At 32.2% G+C, this 19425-nt stretch overlaps 2 protein-coding genes across 2 annotated transcripts in view; one reads left to right on the plus strand and one right to left on the minus strand.

Moving 5' to 3' along the window:
- Nucleotides 1–5511, minus strand: part of LOC128999605 (elongation factor Ts, mitochondrial-like) — a 17619-nt gene extending 12108 nt beyond the window's left edge. Inside the window, exons 1-2 of the mRNA XM_054426188.1 lie at nt 5351–5511; nt 3706–3825 (exon numbers count right to left, since the gene is read on the minus strand). Coding sequence (XP_054282163.1) covers nt 3706–3825; nt 5351–5372 — 142 coding nt within the window. The 5' untranslated portion in view covers nt 5373–5511. The remainder of the gene's footprint in view (nt 1–3705; nt 3826–5350) is intronic.
- LOC128999604 (BTB/POZ domain-containing protein 2-like) overlaps nt 1–19402 on the plus strand; it is a 24008-nt gene extending 4606 nt beyond the window's left edge. The window contains exons 2-7 of the mRNA XM_054426187.1: nt 6729–6865; nt 8809–8945; nt 10841–11045; nt 11885–12050; nt 17075–17442; nt 18580–19402. Of these exons, the coding sequence (XP_054282162.1) occupies nt 6752–6865; nt 8809–8945; nt 10841–11045; nt 11885–12050; nt 17075–17442; nt 18580–19038 (1449 nt within the window). The 5' untranslated portion in view covers nt 6729–6751 and the 3' untranslated portion in view covers nt 19039–19402. The remainder of the gene's footprint in view (nt 1–6728; nt 6866–8808; nt 8946–10840; nt 11046–11884; nt 12051–17074; nt 17443–18579) is intronic.
- The last annotated feature ends 23 nt before the right edge of the window (nt 19403–19425 follow it).

The following is a 19425-nucleotide window of genomic DNA, read 5'->3' on the forward strand; positions in this document are numbered from 1 at the left end:
CTGAATAAAGAGTAATTTACCTACATCAATCAGGATAAACCTATAAATACCCCCTGCTGCAGCAAACCTGCAGACTTAGTGAATTTCCTTTTGCCTGATTAGATTTACACTAAAATTGTCTCCTTAAAAATATCACATTTATTCCCTATTTAAATAGAATTAGTTTAACGAGTACTTAGGTTTGCTGCAACAGGCAGGGTAAAAAGTGTTTTTGTTTTATAGTAGTTTAAGCAACGTAAAGATAGTGTTACCCTAGTAGCACAAATATGTATTTTATAAATATTTTATATATTTAAAGTTGTATTTGATAGAACCTCGAATAAAATATAAATATAATATATCTTTAATAATAGTTTGATATATTCAAATATATATTTAAAATATTACCAAAAAGCAATGCAAAATATAAATTAAATATAAGTTTTGAATATATAAAATATATTCATAATATATATTGATAAAAAAAGTATAGAATCTATAATATACATATTTTATATGTATATTTTTCCTATTAAATATTTAAAAAAATTATGTGTTGAGAATATTTTAAATATATATATAAAATATTTTTGAAACTATATTATATATTTAAATTATTTTTAAATATATTTTGAAACACGTCAGATATTTTTTAATATTAAAATAATATTATATTTGTAGAATATATATCCTATAATCTTTTATAATTAACAAATAAATAATTTGCATCTTTTTGTTTTTCATAGTGTCTATCAATTTATACATGCATTTTTTGTATGATAATTGCTATTGTGAAAGCGTTAAAATTAAGTTAATAATAAGTACTCTGAATGGTGTCACTCTATCATACACGTAAAGAAAAAAATAGCATATAGTTAAGAGGCAGTATACATGTTTGACAGCTACATTCGGGTCAAACGAAAAAAGCGTTGATGGGTTTTTTTTTTATTGCAATATGTGACAATGAATGTGATCATAGAAATCTCGAATGATTGGCTAGAAAAGGGTGCTAGTGACTGGCGACCTTTTAAGAAACTAATTACGGTTGTAGATGACGTTCTAAAAATAATTATTTGATTTACATGTGCCATAAATTACATAATATTTGTCATAGTATTTAAATTAATTTTTGTAGTTTACTGTATTTGTATTCGTGGAGACTACTCACTACAGCACTATTCAACTCAACTACTTGATGCCAAAACATATTAACAGAATCATATTATACTGTAGTATCAAAAATATTTCAAGTATTGCAACCATTGCAACTGAGGGCCACTCTTTCACCATTTGAAAACTAAGGCTATCAACAGTCACAAGTAGCTCAGAGGTAAGGTAGGAGGCTCATAAGTCGGAGGACCCAGGTTCGAGACCCACCCGGGATGAAAAAATTTTATCCAGTAATTTTTTTCAAAATATGTTTTTATGAACTATTTAATCAATTTACTCAACTGATAATTAATTGTGTTTTTCATACTAAATCTTTATTATTTTGTGTTTTTATGTTTAGGCCCCATGGGATGTTTGGAAGAGATATTAAATACATTTTTTATTTAAATATTATTCACTAAAATATATTATTGGAACATATTTTTTTTAATATTTAATAGATTCAAAAACATATTTTTTATATATTTAATATATTTTAAATATTATATAAAATTGACATTAATACACACTTGAGATATATAAAATAGATTTTAAATACATTTATTCATATGTATTTAATATACAGGGTGAGTTTTAATTGTCCCCCCCCCCAACTTTTTTCTACATTTTTTCAAATATCAATCCCAGACCACTTCCAAACATTGTTGGGTAGTAAGTACTTCATTTTGACAAGGTGGTCATTTCCGGCCGCCATCTTGGATCCGCCATATTGGATGCAAAATTTTTTTTTCAAATGTAAAGGTGGGGTTGTGACCCATTATTTCGAACTACATTTTTACCCTGATTATAATGCCGCAAACCGTTTAGATAAATCTTGATTCATTCTAAAGTTACGAGGGCTTTTTAAAACTTTATTTTTAGCCCATTTTAACGTTGTGCATTTACAAACTAAGACCATAATCCCAAAATAGTGCTAGATAATGATAAGTATACACTACCAGTAATTGTCCACCTATTTTCACTTGGTTATGACTGATGTATTTTTTTTCGGCCGCCTTCTTGGATCCGCCATTTTGAAATGTGATAAATTATTTTAAATATGAAGGGGGTGTTGTGACCCATCATTTTGAACTACTTTTTTAAGCTAAACTCAATGCCGCAATCCATTTTTTGTTATCAAGTTTTATTTATGAAATATTGAAATTTTTTTGTTAAAAATGTCAATATTTCAAAATCAAAAAATGAAAATGAAAAACGGATTATGGAATTAAGTTCAGCTTAAAAAAGTAGTTCAAAATGATGGGTCACAACACCCCCTTCATATTTAAAATAATTTATCACATTTCAAAATGGCGGATCCAAGATGGCGGCCGAAAAAAATACATCAGTCATAACCAAGTGAAAATAGGTGGACAATTACTGGTAGTGTATACTTATCATTATCTAGCACTATTTTGGGATTATGGTCTTAGTTTGTAAATGCACAATGTTAAAATGGGCTAAAAATAAAGTTTTAAAAAGCCCTCGTAACTTTAGAATTAATCAAGATTTTTTTAAACGGTTTGCGACATTGTAATCAGGGTAAAAATGTAGTTCGAAATAATGGGTCACAACCCCACCTTTACATTTGAAAAAAAAAAATTGCATCCAATATGGCGGATCCAAGATGGCGGCCGGAAATGACCACCTTGTCAAAATGAAGTACTTACTACCCAACAATGTTTGGAAGTGGTCTGGGATTGATATTTGAAAAAATGTAGAAAAAAGTTGGGGGGGGGGGACAATTAAAACTCACCCTGTATATTTGTGCTACTAGGGTAACCACGAGTAGAATATTTAAGGTACGAGCCTTGGCGAGTGCCTTAAAAACTTCTACGAGTGTCGTTAACACTATTTACGCGAGTTGAGTACACTACTTTACCTACGACAGTGTTTTAATTACAAAAAATCACTAATCATAACTTCTAAGAGAGGTTACGGTATGTTTTTGTTTATAACCTCTCATTGTCACTGACAGTGATGCGAAACATTGCACCAAACACTAATTGCAACACTCAACAATTAAATTGGTTTGAACAGCTGATTAGTTGAAGTTCGAATCATTACAATTTTTTTCTTCTCTCTCAATCCTTGAACCTCATTGGCCTGTTACCCGTGTTGTTATGAGTAAAACTATGCTGTTATGACAGTAAACAATGCTGTTATGAGAAACTTTTCAATTCTAAGAACTGAACTGAAACAACTATTTAAAAAAAAACAGAAGTTAGGTTAAAATAATTGTAAATTTAAAATTCCCATGTTAATCTTATGGAGAATATTGTCGAAGGTTGTAGCTTGCTTGTTATTTATGGATATATTTTGATCAAACTTGGCAAATTTATTTATTTTATACTAAGCTATTGATATTTTACTAAAAAAAAACTCTTTATTAGTTTCCTTGTAGCAGCAAACCTAGGTACCTACTCATTAAAAGTACCGGTAATGTTTTTTAAATAAATTTAATTAAAAATATATTCAGAAAAAATGGAAATTCGCTTAGTTGGCAGGTTTGCTGTGGCGGGGGTAGTTTTAAAATCAAAAGCTTACAATAAAAGCTCTTTAACTTAATTAACTGACCTCCAACATCCGGATCCTCAACTATCCTGGAAGGAGAGAAGAGTGAGCGAGGTCTCTCTGGATCGATGTAAGAGATGAGCCCTGAACTTTGTCCTGGATGTACGCACATTGACGCATGGCCTGAAATATCATGTTTTATTTAGTAAAAAAACACTGGTCCTAAAGTTCTACCTTCCCATCATCAAAAGACGTTCACCAAACTTGAATTATCTATCTTATATCCTCATTTATAGGGGTCTAAAATCCTGACATATTCAAAATATAGATATATAATTTTATAAGATATGGTAGTATACTGTTTTTCACCACACTACGATGTTTTTAATAGTTTTACAAACGTTAGTCTAATTGGAGGCTGAAAGCTACGTATTGCTGTCCATTCCAGCTGTCATCGTAATTTGGGGACCGAGCCTGAGTAGTTTTTTGCGAGCCAAGGACCGAAAATCAGCTGTTTGCTTATTTACTAAAACATTGATGTATATTTTTAATACATAAGCTGTATCCATGTGCATTGCAATAGACATGTTTTGTTGTCAGCGCAGCTTAGCAACCATTGTTACTTTTACTGATTCCTATAAATATCTATAAAAAAGGAACTATGTATGTATATATACGTTATGGACTCCGAAACCGCTAGACAGATTGTAATGAAACTTTCAGGAATTATTGAGCATCTTTCAAGGATGGTTTGTGTGAAAAGTTTGGTGCAGTTCCGTCAAAAGGGCTCCGCCCCAGAGGGTTTTAAGTGGACCAAATGTCAGACTTTTTGAACTACAATGTTTACAAATAAATATGACTAGCTAGCTGTTACCTGGCAACTGTTTTTTAGGTTGAATAGAGTCACAACATGCTGTATTAGTTATAATTTGAAATAGTGCCACAATTTTTCCACAGAGTGAGTTTATCTCAGGTAGGTATTCAAATGCCTCAAATAATAGTGTGCAATTTAAGTCGGCGTATAAAAATAAGATGGTTGTTGTAACTTTATATCCCTCCCCCAAAAAAACCCCTTGAAAATTCATGAGCATGAAACTATTTAAACGCTTGACATACAATATAGTGTCCTAATATTTGCATTCAAACCAATTATATACATGCATAGATCATGGTGGAAGAAAAAAACATAGGTGTGCTATTCCCATCATATTCTGACGTCACTCGGATTGAAAACAAAAGATCACCTGATTGTAACTGTCAAAACAAATACATATACTAATTTGACAGTTACAATCAGGTGATCTTTTGTTTTCAATCCGAGTGACGTCAGAATATGACGGGAATAGCACACCTATGTTTTTTCCTTCCACCATGTGCATAGATAGTTTATCTTTTATTTTTATAAAAAAAAATATTCTCATACATAAATAATAAATAAATACACTTTTATTATTTTTAACTAAATGAAATGGATATAGATGATTGAAATTTAGTATCAAAATGAATGCTTTAATAATTATTAAATCATTGTATTTTATAAATCTATGTTACCCTTAATGTATTCATTCTCGTTATCCATGCAAAATTCACGTAATAAAGTAGTCCTGATTACATGCATTTAAACACAGATAAAAATGTATTTTTTAAAACATACTTATTACATTAATTTAGTAAGAGTACACTGTATGCCAATAAAAGTATACTTTACCTGGACCAAAAGAGTTTCCCATTATTTGTTTGGTTAAAAGAAAATTAATAATTTAAATCAATCATATAATAGCAGTCTGATCTTGCATACAACCAACTACCTTACAAAGTGTATAATACTGATGATGATAACGTTATCAAATTGCTTTGCTCATTTATAAATATTTGGTTGACTGCTAAAATTCCTAAAATTATCTTTAAGTAATTATGTTCATATCAAACGATTATGCCATTTCTATATCCTTGATGAGCTTACACAATTATGCAGAAAAAATGTGACCTATTAATTATGTTAACTAATTTGATTTGATCAGAATTTAAAAATTTTATTTTGTAATTTGTCAACACTAAATTTGCTACTGGCAAAAATTACAGAGTTCCTACTTGTCAACATATTAAAATTTATAACAGAATGAAATGCAGTAATAAATATGACACAGCAACTAATCAACAGATAATATATGTTATACTTTCTCTTTCAAATTTGGATTTTTTTTTGCAAGAACTTAACATACAGTATATCAGTTTTTTACTTTTGATTATGGAAATAAAAAAGGTTCTTTAACCCTTGCTGTATCAACGCAGAGATAGTATTAACTAAGCTATCAAGATGTGTTATGAATAAAGGGTACACCTGTTCTTCAAAATTGAATTTTCTTTCCGTTGCGAAGCACGGTACACCGGCTAGTTTTGTATAAAAATGATATATCCAAATAATTTTAAAATGATTATAGATAGATAAATAAATGACAACAACAAAAAATTTTACAAAACTCATTTTCTACTTATACAGTAATAATATTTATATATTAAAAATTAAAAATAAACCTTCAAAATTACAAAAGTCCTCAACCTGGATGAAGTTTTACTTAAGCATTTTTAACGATACAAATTTAAATGAACATTAAAATGTTGATTGGTGAGAAAAAACTCCTACGCATATCTGACGATGGATGAAATCAGTCTATTTTCAGTACTCAAACTCCCCTCCCTTAAAAGCTATTTTGGTCAGTTATGTATGTGTCCTTATAACACTCAGTGTGTATGTTCACATTTTCACCTTATAATAGGCCTAGTTAAACTATTTAGGATGGTTTGTTTGAAAGTGTTTGTTTTTGTATGAAGAACAAAAATTCTCGTTATTTAGTCTGTTGATTGAAATGACAGTGCTTTATTTGAACAGACAATAATCCTTCATGTCAAGCAGGATAAAGTATGTATTTTATCTACAGAACTAACAATTAGAAAATATTCTCCAATTGCTTAAAACTGTCAAAGAAAGAAATGTGGTCATAAGTTTGATTTAAAATATAATATCTTTGGATGTTGTAATTTTTGTTTATCGATCATTCTCAATTTGAAAAATTACTCATTTGTAGACATAGTTTACTTGGTAACAGCTATGGATGACTGGCAGTTGAAGTTTGACAGGATAAACGAAAGAGGAAAACATTTATTGGAAACTGGGCTTTGGAGTGACTGTCAGTTTCTAGTGGGTGATGGGCAACAGAAAAAGGTAAGAATAAGTTTAACTATTCTGATCTGAGTTACTCATGTAGGATTAACTTAAATACTTCTAATTCTTGGACAGGCTTGGATAAGATAAGATAAAAAAATACACACTTAGGAGGCGTCCCCATCTTAAATGGTAATAATAATAATGCTATAATAGCTATCATACAGGGTTAGGCAAAAGTCTGGAACCCCCCAGTTAATCCTTAATCCCTTAATCCCCAAAATAATATTTAACACGTTGCAATAGGAAAACCAAACTTGGCACATATTTACAACATAAGAAATTGCAATTTTTCATCAAAGTTACAACTTTGCCCCAGCAACCAAAATGGGGTATTTTGGGGGCAGCTCTAGTTAGCTTTAAAAATTTAATATTTAATACTGACAAAAAGGTAAACTCTTTTTTTTTATAAAGGTATGCTGAGTTTAGTTTTCCTGCTATAACCTGTTAAAAAGTTAATAGGGGATATTTCAAAATATGACTACCATTTTGATTAGGGGCGCGATATTGACCTCTAGTTTGTGCCATTTAATTTTTCTTGAGAAACTCTTTAAAATCACATGATAGGTGTTTACATTTGAAAATTTGGAGCTGCCCCCAAAATACCCCATTTTTGGGGCCGAGTACAAGTTCTAACTTTAATGAAAAAGTGCATTTTTTATGTTGTAAACATGTGCTGAGTTTGGTTTTCCCACTGCTACACATTATAAAGTTAACTGAGGGTGTCCAGACTTTGTCTTGCTTGCTCATCTTAAATTAAAATGGCTGCCATTTTGATTAGAGGTGCAATATTGACCTCTGGTTTGCGCCATTCAATTTCCCTTTATAACCCCTTTAAAATGAGGGGTCACATGATAGGTGTTTACATTTGAAAATTTGGGGCTGCCCCCAAAATACCTCATTTTGGGGTAAAATGAGGTATTTTGGGGGCTGGGGCAAAGTTGTAACTTAAGCGAAAAGGTGCAATTTCTTATGTTGTATATATGTGCCGAGTTTGGTCTTCAACGCGTTAAAAAGTTAACTGGGGAGTTCCAGACTTTTGCCTAACCCTGTATACCACCAAACAAAAGAACTTCATCTCATCATGCTGCTAAAATCTCAAGAAACAATAAATTACTACCTTTTTTTATTGTGAACACCTTTATTCTTCTCCTATTAACCCTTCGATTGTAGAAGCCCCAGAGATTATGCATTGGTTTAGCTAGGACTATGCCTATTTTTATTCATGATTGCATGCAGAAATGGAATTTGTCTTATGATTTCTTTCAATTGAAAACACTTTAAGAAGAGATTCAAAAACTTGCCTAGTTTGCTGGCGTTGGAGAGTATTCAGCACCGAAGATTTTTAAATACACAGAATATTCTTAACACATAATCTATTACGATAAATTAAATACCTAAACAAAACAAAAAAATATAAGTTGTATCATCTTCACATTTGAACCTTCGGACAACTTACTTAGCTTATACTATAATGTTTCTGCTTACCTATATTATACCATAGATCAAACATGTACCCTTAGTAGATTTCTCATCCTTATGGAGCAGATGAAGCTAATTTTATTGTTAGTTCTGTCCGGTGCACTATAGAGGTTGTGTTTTGTTTACAATTTGTTTCTTGTTATTTCAGCCTTTTAAAACCTCGTTTAACCAAATAAAACTATATAATCATAACCAATAACTCATACCCAAGCTATATAACCACAGTAACCACAGCTTACACATAACAGTAATGCACATAACATGAAATTAATCCTAAAATAATAGAAACAAAATTTTGTCGACACTCGACACTAACGCTCAGTGTCATCGGACATGAACTAGCCATGAAAAACGATTTACAATGGGATGAGAAGTCTACTTGTAATTGGTCAGTCTATGATTATACCTTAGATTACTAGAAGGTTGTGGTTTATATATAGCAAGAAATTGTTAATTTCCAGAAATTTTCAACGCATAAAATGATTCTGTCGATGTCAAGTCCAGTTTTTGAAGCGATGTTCTACGGAGGATTAGCTGAGGGAAATTGTCCCATAGAAATACCTGATGTTCAACCTGAGGCCTTCCACGCAATGTTGGAGTAAGTGACGGTTTTTGTGTTGCAGTTGCATGGCCGCTTTTACGAATGGGCCCTTTACATAGGGGCGCAAGAGGTTTTACAAATAATGATGGGTGACAAATTTCACACTTTATTCTATAGATAGTTTCGTTCCACCAATACAATACTGTAATTGTAAACTCCATTTTTTGATATCTATATATAAAGCCCAAAGTACCCATGAACGAGATCATTGTTGTAGCAGTATTGGTAGGCCATACTGAGTGACACATAGGATTTTACTTCAAGATTTTCAGTTAGTGGTTCATTAAACACTAAGGTTGTGTCATCAGCATACATAAGAGTAAGGCAGGCGTCTCCTATTTGTTGCGGCAAATCGTTGGTAAAAAGAATAAATAGTACCGGACCCATAACAGACCCTTGGGGAACTCCTCGATTTATTGGTTGAAAACTTGATCTGGCTTTTCTTATTTGGCTGTTATATCTCTGTGCCTTAGTTCTACAAACTGACTCCTGCCTGTGAGGTAGCTTTGAAACTATTCTCTTACTATCGCTGATACCCCAAGGAAATTCAGCTTTTTAATGATTAGCTGGTGGTCAAGGCAGTCAAATGCCTTACTGAAATCAAGAAAGATTCCTGTTGTTAGATTTCCTTCATCTAGGCTGTCAATCAGGGACTCGACCATCTGAATTATTGCTGTTGTTGTGGATTTCCCTTTTGTAAATCCATGTTGCAGGTTGTTCAACAGGTTGTGATTTGTGCAGTGGTCTAAAAGTATTTTTAAAACAACTTTTCCGTATATTTTGGAGAAGGTGGAAACGAGGGAAATTGGTCTGTAGTTGCTTGCTTCTAATGTGCTACCTTTTTTGAATTTTTGATATACTTTGGTTATTTTAAGTAGTGAAGGAAAGATACCTTGTTTTAGGGACTTATTTATCAAATCAGCCAAGGGTAGTGCTAGTTCATTGCAGTAATGCTTAAGTATACTACTTAAGTATATTTTATATTAAAACTAATCTAGTGAGTATAATGCTCTCTCAACTAGGCGTTCTTTAAATTTTCTCTTAAATTTGGAAAACTCTTGATTTGATTCTATTATGGGAGAAATGTTGTTTAAAAATTTAGATCCTATATAATTTGGCTTTTTCTCAAACATTTTTAATCGGTGACTTTGCAACCTTATTTTTTTCCTTGTATTATAATGGTGGATCAACTGACCAGTCTCAAATTGCTCTTGATTTTGTTTAGAGTAAACAAAAGTTTCATATACACAAAGACTAAATACCGTCGTAATTCTTAATTCTTTAAAATTTTCTTTAACATGGTCAGTTTGTTCCATATTTAGCATTATTCTGATTGATTTATTTTGTAGTTTTAATATCTTGTGGTGAAAAATCATTTCATAAAACCAATAAGCCTTTCCATGAAGTTAAAAAAACCTAAAATAATTATAAAAATACTTACACCCTGCTTTACGCTGTTAGAAAGAGAAAATTTTTGAAAGTTTTATTTACACTGATTACAAAGGCTCAATGTGTCCCCCTGTGCTGCATGGCAAACTTCCAAGTGATAGCCAAATTCTCACACACATGGACAATCTGTTTGTTTTGTTTTACTCACACTTCCAATTTCTGTATTATCTTAATACAGTAACTACAAACTCTGTCACGCAGAGAGTCTTATGTTTGGTAGCCATCTTACTAACAACTGATGGTAAAACATATTGGGTGCCCATTGTTGCGATAACCATTTTGTCTGTTTACGGAACTATGGTCAACAAAATTTTGAAATTTCCTCTCTTTAATGGTGTAAAGTTTATGTATGCCCTATTTATACTTTTTGAGATACAAAGTCATGAAGATCGGTCCATATTTTTTAATAGCCCTGTACATCTATTACATTTGTTTCATTCCAGGTATATCTACGCTGATGAAATCAATCTCACAACAATTGAGCAGGCTTGTGAAATTTGTTATGCTGCCAAAAAGTACATGTTGCCATTCCTTGTCAACCAGTGTATGAGCTTTATCTGGAAAGACGTTAACTACCCTATGGCTTTTCGAGCTTACGAGTTTGCTAAACTGTTTGACGAACCAGACTTGATGCAACGTTGTTTGGAGGTAGGTATACGTATACTGTATATGACTTTATAAGTAATCAAGTTATAATAAGTAATAAGTGTAATCTCAGTCGTTATATTGTATCCACAAGAAGTCAGCATCCTTAAGCCCCCCACACACTACCAGACCAGACCGTCTGGCTGCAACCAGGCCGTCTTAAGCGGCTCTACGCACTCCCAGACCAGACATTCCAACATTGGAAATTGAGACGCCGTGGTTAGAACTCCAACAAATGGATAAAGACTGTCGCGACGGTCTGCCGTCTGACAGACAGCCCTACACACTCACAGACCAGACAAAAATAGTGGTGGGGGGACCTCAGACCGTCTCTGGTCTGGGGGTTCAACCATCAGACATGCAGTCTGGTACAGAAAATCGGTCTGCAGACAGCCCCACACACAATAAGACAAGTGCCAGACGCCAGACCAAACGGTCTGGTCTGGTAGTGTGTGGCGGGCTTTAGAAATCTAAGCTCCTATCTCCATTAGGGTTAGTTCAAGAAAATATATTCTGTTCTTGAAAAAGACCAGATGGAAGTGGCCCGGGAAGAGGTTACATTAAAATGCAACTGGGTATATTTTTATCCAAATATGAATGAAGCATGAGTGTAGAATCTTTGACTATTAATACGTCAATGGTAGAATGGAGTGAAATGTATGTAACTTTGTCTCCCAAAGACCAGCAGCTGTTTTTTTTTTCAAGCCCAATGATCAAGGACACCTGCATGGGTCCAGTTTCAAACAATCACAAAGCTACAGCCTTTTCTATAAGGATTGATTCAGCAAGTCTATTAATTGAATAATTGCATAAATTGCTGTTTAACAATTTGGATATTTCAGATTATATCTCTTAATACAACCCTGGTTTTGAGCGATAGAAATTTTGAAGAGGTAGAACTAGGAACGCTCCTGGCAATATTGGACTGTGATAAGCTAAACATAAGCTCTGAGCTGGAACTGTTGTTGGCTGTTTACAAATGGGCTGTCCAAGAATGCAAACGTCAAGGTATTATACAATTATTTAAACATAGACTTTAGGATCAAATTTTGTGACAAGTCTTGTATAATTTGTTAGTCTTGAGTGGGTCTTCAAAATGATTAGATTTTTTCCTGTTTCTCTGATTGTCAATTCAGGTGTTTCGAAAGAAGCATTTGTTATATAAATGATCCATTTAAAAAAGACAAGAGAATAAATTCCTATAGTCTGTGCTATTAGACACGGACTTCTTAGCTAATATAGTTGGTCATTGATGGTTAGATCATTCAACATATCTATCTAACGATTGTTCCAATATTTTCCAAGTACATCAGTATTAAAAATCCTCTAAACAAAAGTCAGTACTTCATAACCCAGTTCATTTTTCATATGTTTTGTTAGTTTTTTCCTGAACTGACAATTAGTACTACAAAGTCTAACTAGAGTACTGAGAAAACAATTCAGATAGCTATGCACCGTAATAGGCTACATTCAAAATTTTAACTAAATCTTGTAAAACCACAGTTAACAGTTTGCTACTTTGACATTTCAGTCAAATTATTTAGCCAATACCACTCTTTAAATAATTGATCTCACTCTTTAAATAATTTTGATAATACAGAAAAAATAAAAAAAAAATACTGTTTTTGTAACTGGAGATTTTAACATAGACATTTTAACGAATGACACATTCACAAGTAGATTTAAAGAAATTGTCGAATGTAATGGTTTTTGTTTTCAATTTGAGGAGCCAACTAGAATAACAAATACTTCATTTACTTGTTTGGATAATTTTATCACACCCAAAACGTTTAGTTGCCATTACAGGTTAAACACTGAGTTAGGTCTTTCTGATCACAATGCTATATTTATAAACCTTCCTAAGCTAGCCAAGTGTAAAATCATCAAGAATACTTCTAGTTCTTTTAAGAAAAGAATCATCTCTGATAGAAATACAGATGAATTTTGCAAATATCTACAGAGCACTAATAATAATTTTGTATTTAACCCCTTAAACCCCAATGAAAATTACAATAGTTTTTTGAGAAATTTTTTATTATCTTTCAATCATATATTTCCTGTTAAATCACTAAAAAAGAATGCTAAAACTAATAAATCTACTCTGAATTGGGTGACCCAAGGTATAAGAATTTCCAGTAAGAGGAAACGAGAATTGCACTTGGAAGCCAAGTTTAGTAGAAACCAAGAGTTTTTATCCTATGTAAAGCAATACAAAAAAATCTATATCTATACTTCTATACTATTATATAAAAATCTAATGGTGTCTGTATGTGTATTACTAATAGGTGCAAAAACTACTGAACCAACTGGGCTTAAATTTTACAAAAATATAGCTACTATACCAAGGACCATTATAGGACTATTCACATTTCGATACTGACCGTAGGCTTTGCCCCTTTGGCTTTAAAAGTTCTGAGATGAACATTTTAAAAGTAAATATTGATTGGTCTCCATGGCTGTAATGAGAACACTAACAATGTTTGTTTACATTTACTTTGACATATAAACAAGAAGAACTGCTAAACTGCATATTTCACAATTTCAGACAGCTGATACAAAGAAATTAAATATAATATTTTCCATAAATATGAGGTAGGTTTATTTTAATCTAACCTTTTATCATGGATTATTTATTCTAAAACTATGACAATGATTATAGAAAAAAAAAGATTTTATAACCGTTTTTGGATTTTTTAAAGCGTCTTAAGTTAATAATCTTAAGTGAAAATAATGTTATTGATATGTTTTCATGGAAACAGTATGAAAATTACAATGTATAGATGTTTTGTATGCATTTGGAGGCTACTTTAAATAAATTCTAACTGCTTCACATGTGTTAAATTAACTTAACATAGCTTTCACATCACATTGTTTTTTATATGTATATTTATTTAGGTAAATTAAGTTATTGTGTTTTAAATTAAACTAAAGAATATCATCAATAACTAAATTGTCGTTGATTTTTGTTTTCTAAAATCTGTTATATATGTGTAACTATATTTAATTATCAAATTGTAATACAAAATACTCTTATTTTATCCTAACAAAGCTTTCAGTTCACATTTACTTTATTTGATACATTTATTATTTGTGTTTTGCCACACCACTGATTAAATTAAACCAAGGAAAATATCATAAAACTAAGCAGTACACAGTGTTCTTTTGTTTCTAAAATCAATGAAATATCTGTTACTATGTTTTCTTAATGGTAAGTGTGAAAATGTAAAATCAATGGATGATGGAACTGATTAAAAGAACTGGTTTGTATATTAAGTTGTTTGTTGATATTTTTGTTTAGTAGAATCAGAGATGCAATGAAACATATACTGTATTTGCTATTACATTTTTTAGTCCTTGATAATCATATTAGTTTTGTCTGCTGTATTAATGCTACATTATTTGTTTGAAATTTTTAAGTACCTATAGATAGTTTCTTTAATATTTCAAAAGACTGTATGTATTGGTAAGGCACAGCAATATTTCTAAAGTTTATAACAGCTGACTTAGTTTTGCTATTGATTTATTGTGAGTGAAAAACTGAAGATGAAAGGATTTGTGATTTAATATAAAGAAGAGTTTAATATAAAGATATTTAAATTTAATAATTAGTATTTTTGCAACTTCAAAATTGAAATTGAAAATGTCAATAATAAATTAAAACATGTGTAATTAAGGGAGATGAAGGTAAATCTGGTAAATCATGTATGTCAAGGTTTTACTCGAAGATTTGGTCAGTTTTTCTCATATCAGCCTACACAAGATTTAAAATTAATCAAAATCAAAATGGTGGTATCCACTACTTACCAGATTTAAAGGTCATAACTAAAACGTTTCTATTAAGGCCATAAAAGTAGAATTTTGTTTCTAAAAGCGTTGGCGGATGTGTAACTATTGTATGCAAGAGATAAAGATTAAAATGTTTCTATTTTGTGTCCTCTCCCCGTTGCAAAGCACGGGTACAACAGCTAGTATTTAATAAAGTTGTAAAAAACTCAAAAATTCTCTCAAATAATAACCTAATTAGAAAATCTGAAAACAAGTCTAAGGCAGCTTGGCAAATTGTTAACAATGGACTGGGTTTAAACCGTACTCAAAGATACAAAATTATTTTAAAAGATGATACAAACCAAACCACTGTTGATAATCCTGATGATGTAGCTAAGCTTTTTAACAGTTTTTTCTGTAATACAGTTATTAATCTGAATGTAAAAAAGGCTTCTGTCAATGGTGTTCATTCGTCTGTAAAATCATACTGCAGTGATGGTGGGGTTACATTGTGCAATCTTAGCCCCACTAATAAAGATGAAATAAAAAAGATTATCCTTTCTCTAAAGAACAAAATTTCGGTAGGCTGGGACGAAATCCCAATTAAATTGATCAAATCTGCTGCTGACATTATCTCCGAACCCTTATCTCTTATTATAAATCAGTGTTTAAAGAATGGTATTTTTCCGGATCAACTCAAGTACTCCCAAATTTCTCCCGTTTTTAAGAAAGGTTCAAAATCAGATATTAATAACTACCGTCCAGTATCAGTATTAAGTAATTTTTCTAAAATATTTGAAAAAGTAATAAGTTATAGACTAGTTAATTATTTTGAAAGTAATAATTTATTTTACAATAAACAATTTGGTTTCCGAAAAAACTTAAGCACAGTTTCTGCTCTTACTCAGTTTGTTAATGAGATTGCAGAGGCCTTGGACAGGTCTCAGGCCACAGCAGGTGTTTTCTGTGACCTGTCTAAGGCTTTTGATTGTGTGGATCACTCACTCCTGTTACTAAAACTTATTGATTATGGGATTGGGGGAAGTTGCTTTTCTTTAATACAATCTTACCTTTCTGAAAGAAAACAAAGAACTTTAATTTTAGAAGATAACAACAAACATTATTCACCATGGGAAATTATATCCACAGGTGTTCCCCAAGGCTCAGTATTGGGCCCACTTTTTTTTCTTATTTACATTAATGATCTTCCAAAAGCTATTAATAAAGAACTAATTCTTTTTGCCGATGACACTACTGCTTTGATCAAAAATAATAATACAACTGAAATGTTTTCTTCTCTGCAAAGTGTGGTTAAGGACATGGAGCAATGGTTTTTAGAAAATGGGTTAAAACTTAATGTTGAAAAAACAAATATTATTAAATTTTCTACTAGACACAAAAATATGGAAAACTGTTCCTTTAATTTAGTTGAAGCTCATAAATTCTTAGGGGTTTACGTAGATGACGCAGTTAAATGGGATTCACATTTGAATTATTTACGTAACAAAATTAGGTCGATATCATCTTTATTCATACATTTAAGGGACTGTGTTTCTATTGAGACACTTAAAGTAGTTTATCATGCTTATGTGGAGTCAGTGTTAAGATATGGCATAATTTTATGGGGTCAAGCTACTGGTATTAAAACTTTATTCAGGTTACAAAAACGTATTATTCGTATTATTACCAACTCTCATCCACGCAGTTCTTGTAAGAAACATTTTCAAAATTTAAGAATTCATACATTAACGGGGTTGTATATACTAGAATTATTAAATTACATACATTCAGTTAAAAACGAGCTACCAGAAACAATACATTTTAATCACAGGTATGAAACCCGAAATGAAAATATATTTAGACTCCCCAGACACCGTTTGACCCTATATGAAAAATCTCCATTGTACGCTGGGCTGAGATTGTACAATGTGCTTCCGCCATGCTATAAGTCACTAAGCAAAACCAAATTTAAAGATACAATAGATAATTTTCTTATTGACAAGGCTTTTTACTTAATTGAAGATTTTTACAGAACTACAATTTAGAATTTTTTTTTTTTAAGTGTTTAGTTTTAAGTTAAAAGTTTTAATTTTAAATATTTTATGTATGGATTTAATTTTGACAATGCACCTATTCTAAATGTTAAGACATGTATGGAATGTTTTGTGCAAATAAAGTCTATGTCTATGTCTATGTCTCCTCAGTCCAAAAGCAAGGGAAAACATTGTTGTCCTTTTACATACTACACAGCTAATTTAATCCAACAGGACTGGAAAGAAAACAAGAAAATCTGCGGAGTGTTTTGGGTCCGGCACTCAGTAAGATCCGGTTCCTGACGCTCTCTCCGGCTGAGTTTGCATCAAGTCCTGTGATCCCAGAACTGCTTCCGCAAGATGAAGCTTTTGCTCTTCTGATGAAGATCTCTTCACCCTCCACCGTAGTCACGATGCCCGACGGATTCTCAGTTTCAACCATCGCCAGAGCTAACTCCACACAACCGACGCCTTTACCGGAACACGTCATCTTCTGTTGTGAGAGAACTATTGTGCAGCAAATTCCCATCAAGAACTACAGCAAGATGGATAGCTACGTAACGTTCACTGTCAGCAAGGATATAACCATGCATGGAATTATGGTAGGTACAGAAATTATAATTAAATCTTTTTCGTAATAAGTTACTGCACCATCTTGTTAATTTATATAAATTAAAGTTCCATACCCCGGCCTTGTCTTTTTGTCGACTTGTTGTTTGTAAGCCCAACCAAAGTTAACTTCAAAATAAATTTTATGTATGAAGACCTCCAGGTTAGATGGTAAGTCTATGATGATTGTATGGCTGAGAAATATTTCAAAGATGGTGAAAGTTATATGCCGTACCTAATTATTGAAATCCATATATAGCACTAAGCAAATAGTTTGAGCACTCAAGTGGTCCCATCCTCAGCGTGTACCTGGAAATACATTTATCTTAGTTCTCTCCTACTAAAGACCATCATTGTTTATCATTACTTGGTGAAAATAATCCATGTAGCCTACAGTACAACACAATATAAGAGGGGATTAAAGAATTATTTAGCAGATACAGTTTATCTAAACTATTAAGAGTGTACTGTAACACAATAAAGTTTTACTGTTAAAAAAATTTAGATTTAACTTTTATTTTATGGAATCCTGGTTGTCTCCCGAAGACAAAAATTTGACAAACTATTTTGACTGTAGAAACCACGGTTCTTCTATTTGAAAATTATTTTGTTACCTAACATTTTTGTTAGAGAGATACTTGTGACCGTTTACATCCCCATCAATTTAATGAAAATCTGGAAAAAAACTTACTGCTTTTGCACAAACAAACCAAAACTATTTGTGTATGTAACTATTTACACTTTTCCAACACATCTTGTGTTTAAATCTACACAACGTTTCTGGAAGTGGATTAACTCCTCCCATTTTCAAAGTGAGATTACTCTACATTAATCTTAATTTTTCACCCATTTAAAGAGTGTGTTATTGTTATTATTTTTTTTTCCTCAAAAGGTGGCCAGCCAAAAAAACTACTTATTCAAAACAACTACATATAATAGCTACATTTCAGAACAACACTATAATGAATTTAAAACAATATTGTGTATCAATGTAGACAGCAAGATAACTTTCAACAAACTTTCAAAACGTCACGAGGCGGTTACACAACTAACTTCTAACAGTGCCAGGATAAAGATTTCAGGTCATGCCAAATTATTACCTTAGGAAGTTCATAAATGATAATTTTCAGGTGCCTTCACAACTTAGATTGGAGCCAGATGATGAAAAAGCAGCTATCCCACCTCAACTAGATGATGTAACAGATCATCCGGCTGGCACAACTTACACGGAAAGTGTCAACGTCTTCCTCCAAGATGTAAAGGGACGACAAATCTCTTGCGCGCTCTTCAACAAGAGAGTCGGCTACAAACAGCTGATTGACGTCAAACTGAATGAGCCTGCTCGCCTGTACGCCAACACTGTGTACAGAATAGTCGTGGAGTTGAACAAACGAGGATGGTATCCGATGGGAACTTACTCTAAACACACAAACGTCTGCGCTGATGTCCTCTTTACATTTTGTGTAGGAGATCCATCAGAGTCTTTCAGAGATTGTATTATTCGGTCAATCATATTTTCCAAGCCTACCAGCAGCCGGTATAGCCGTAGCTTTGACGTGTTTCATCTTCAATCTCCAAATATTGACTGATGGAGTACCAGGTTGGGTTCAGTAATAACTATTAATATACCACGGCTAAATGAGATCATTTACAAAATATATACAATAATTTAAGATATATAAGAGATAATGTACAATATTATTCAATTAGCCTCTTGTCATTGCGCTGTGTGTGAAGTGCGTAACTGAACCGCACACCAGCTTATGCACCAGTCACTGTTCAGTGTTCATAGCATCAAAGTCTGGACCGTTAAAATCCAAATAGAATCTGAACAAGTGGGAGTGTACTGTATAGGTACAGTAACTTAAAACTATAATTCATCCACAGCCTATTCTACTATGATATTGGTTATTTGGGATTGTTAGACTCAGTAGAATCCCAAAGTCAAGGGTTCTAACTACTCTCAAGTTTTTAAC

The sequence above is a fragment of the Macrosteles quadrilineatus genome, unplaced genomic scaffold (assembly GCF_028750875.1).
Source record: "Macrosteles quadrilineatus isolate MER2022 unplaced genomic scaffold, UCM_ALF_1.0 Scaffold_8__2_contigs__length_117827958, whole genome shotgun sequence".
In the NCBI taxonomy this organism is placed as follows: Eukaryota; Metazoa; Arthropoda; class Insecta; order Hemiptera; family Cicadellidae; genus Macrosteles; species Macrosteles quadrilineatus.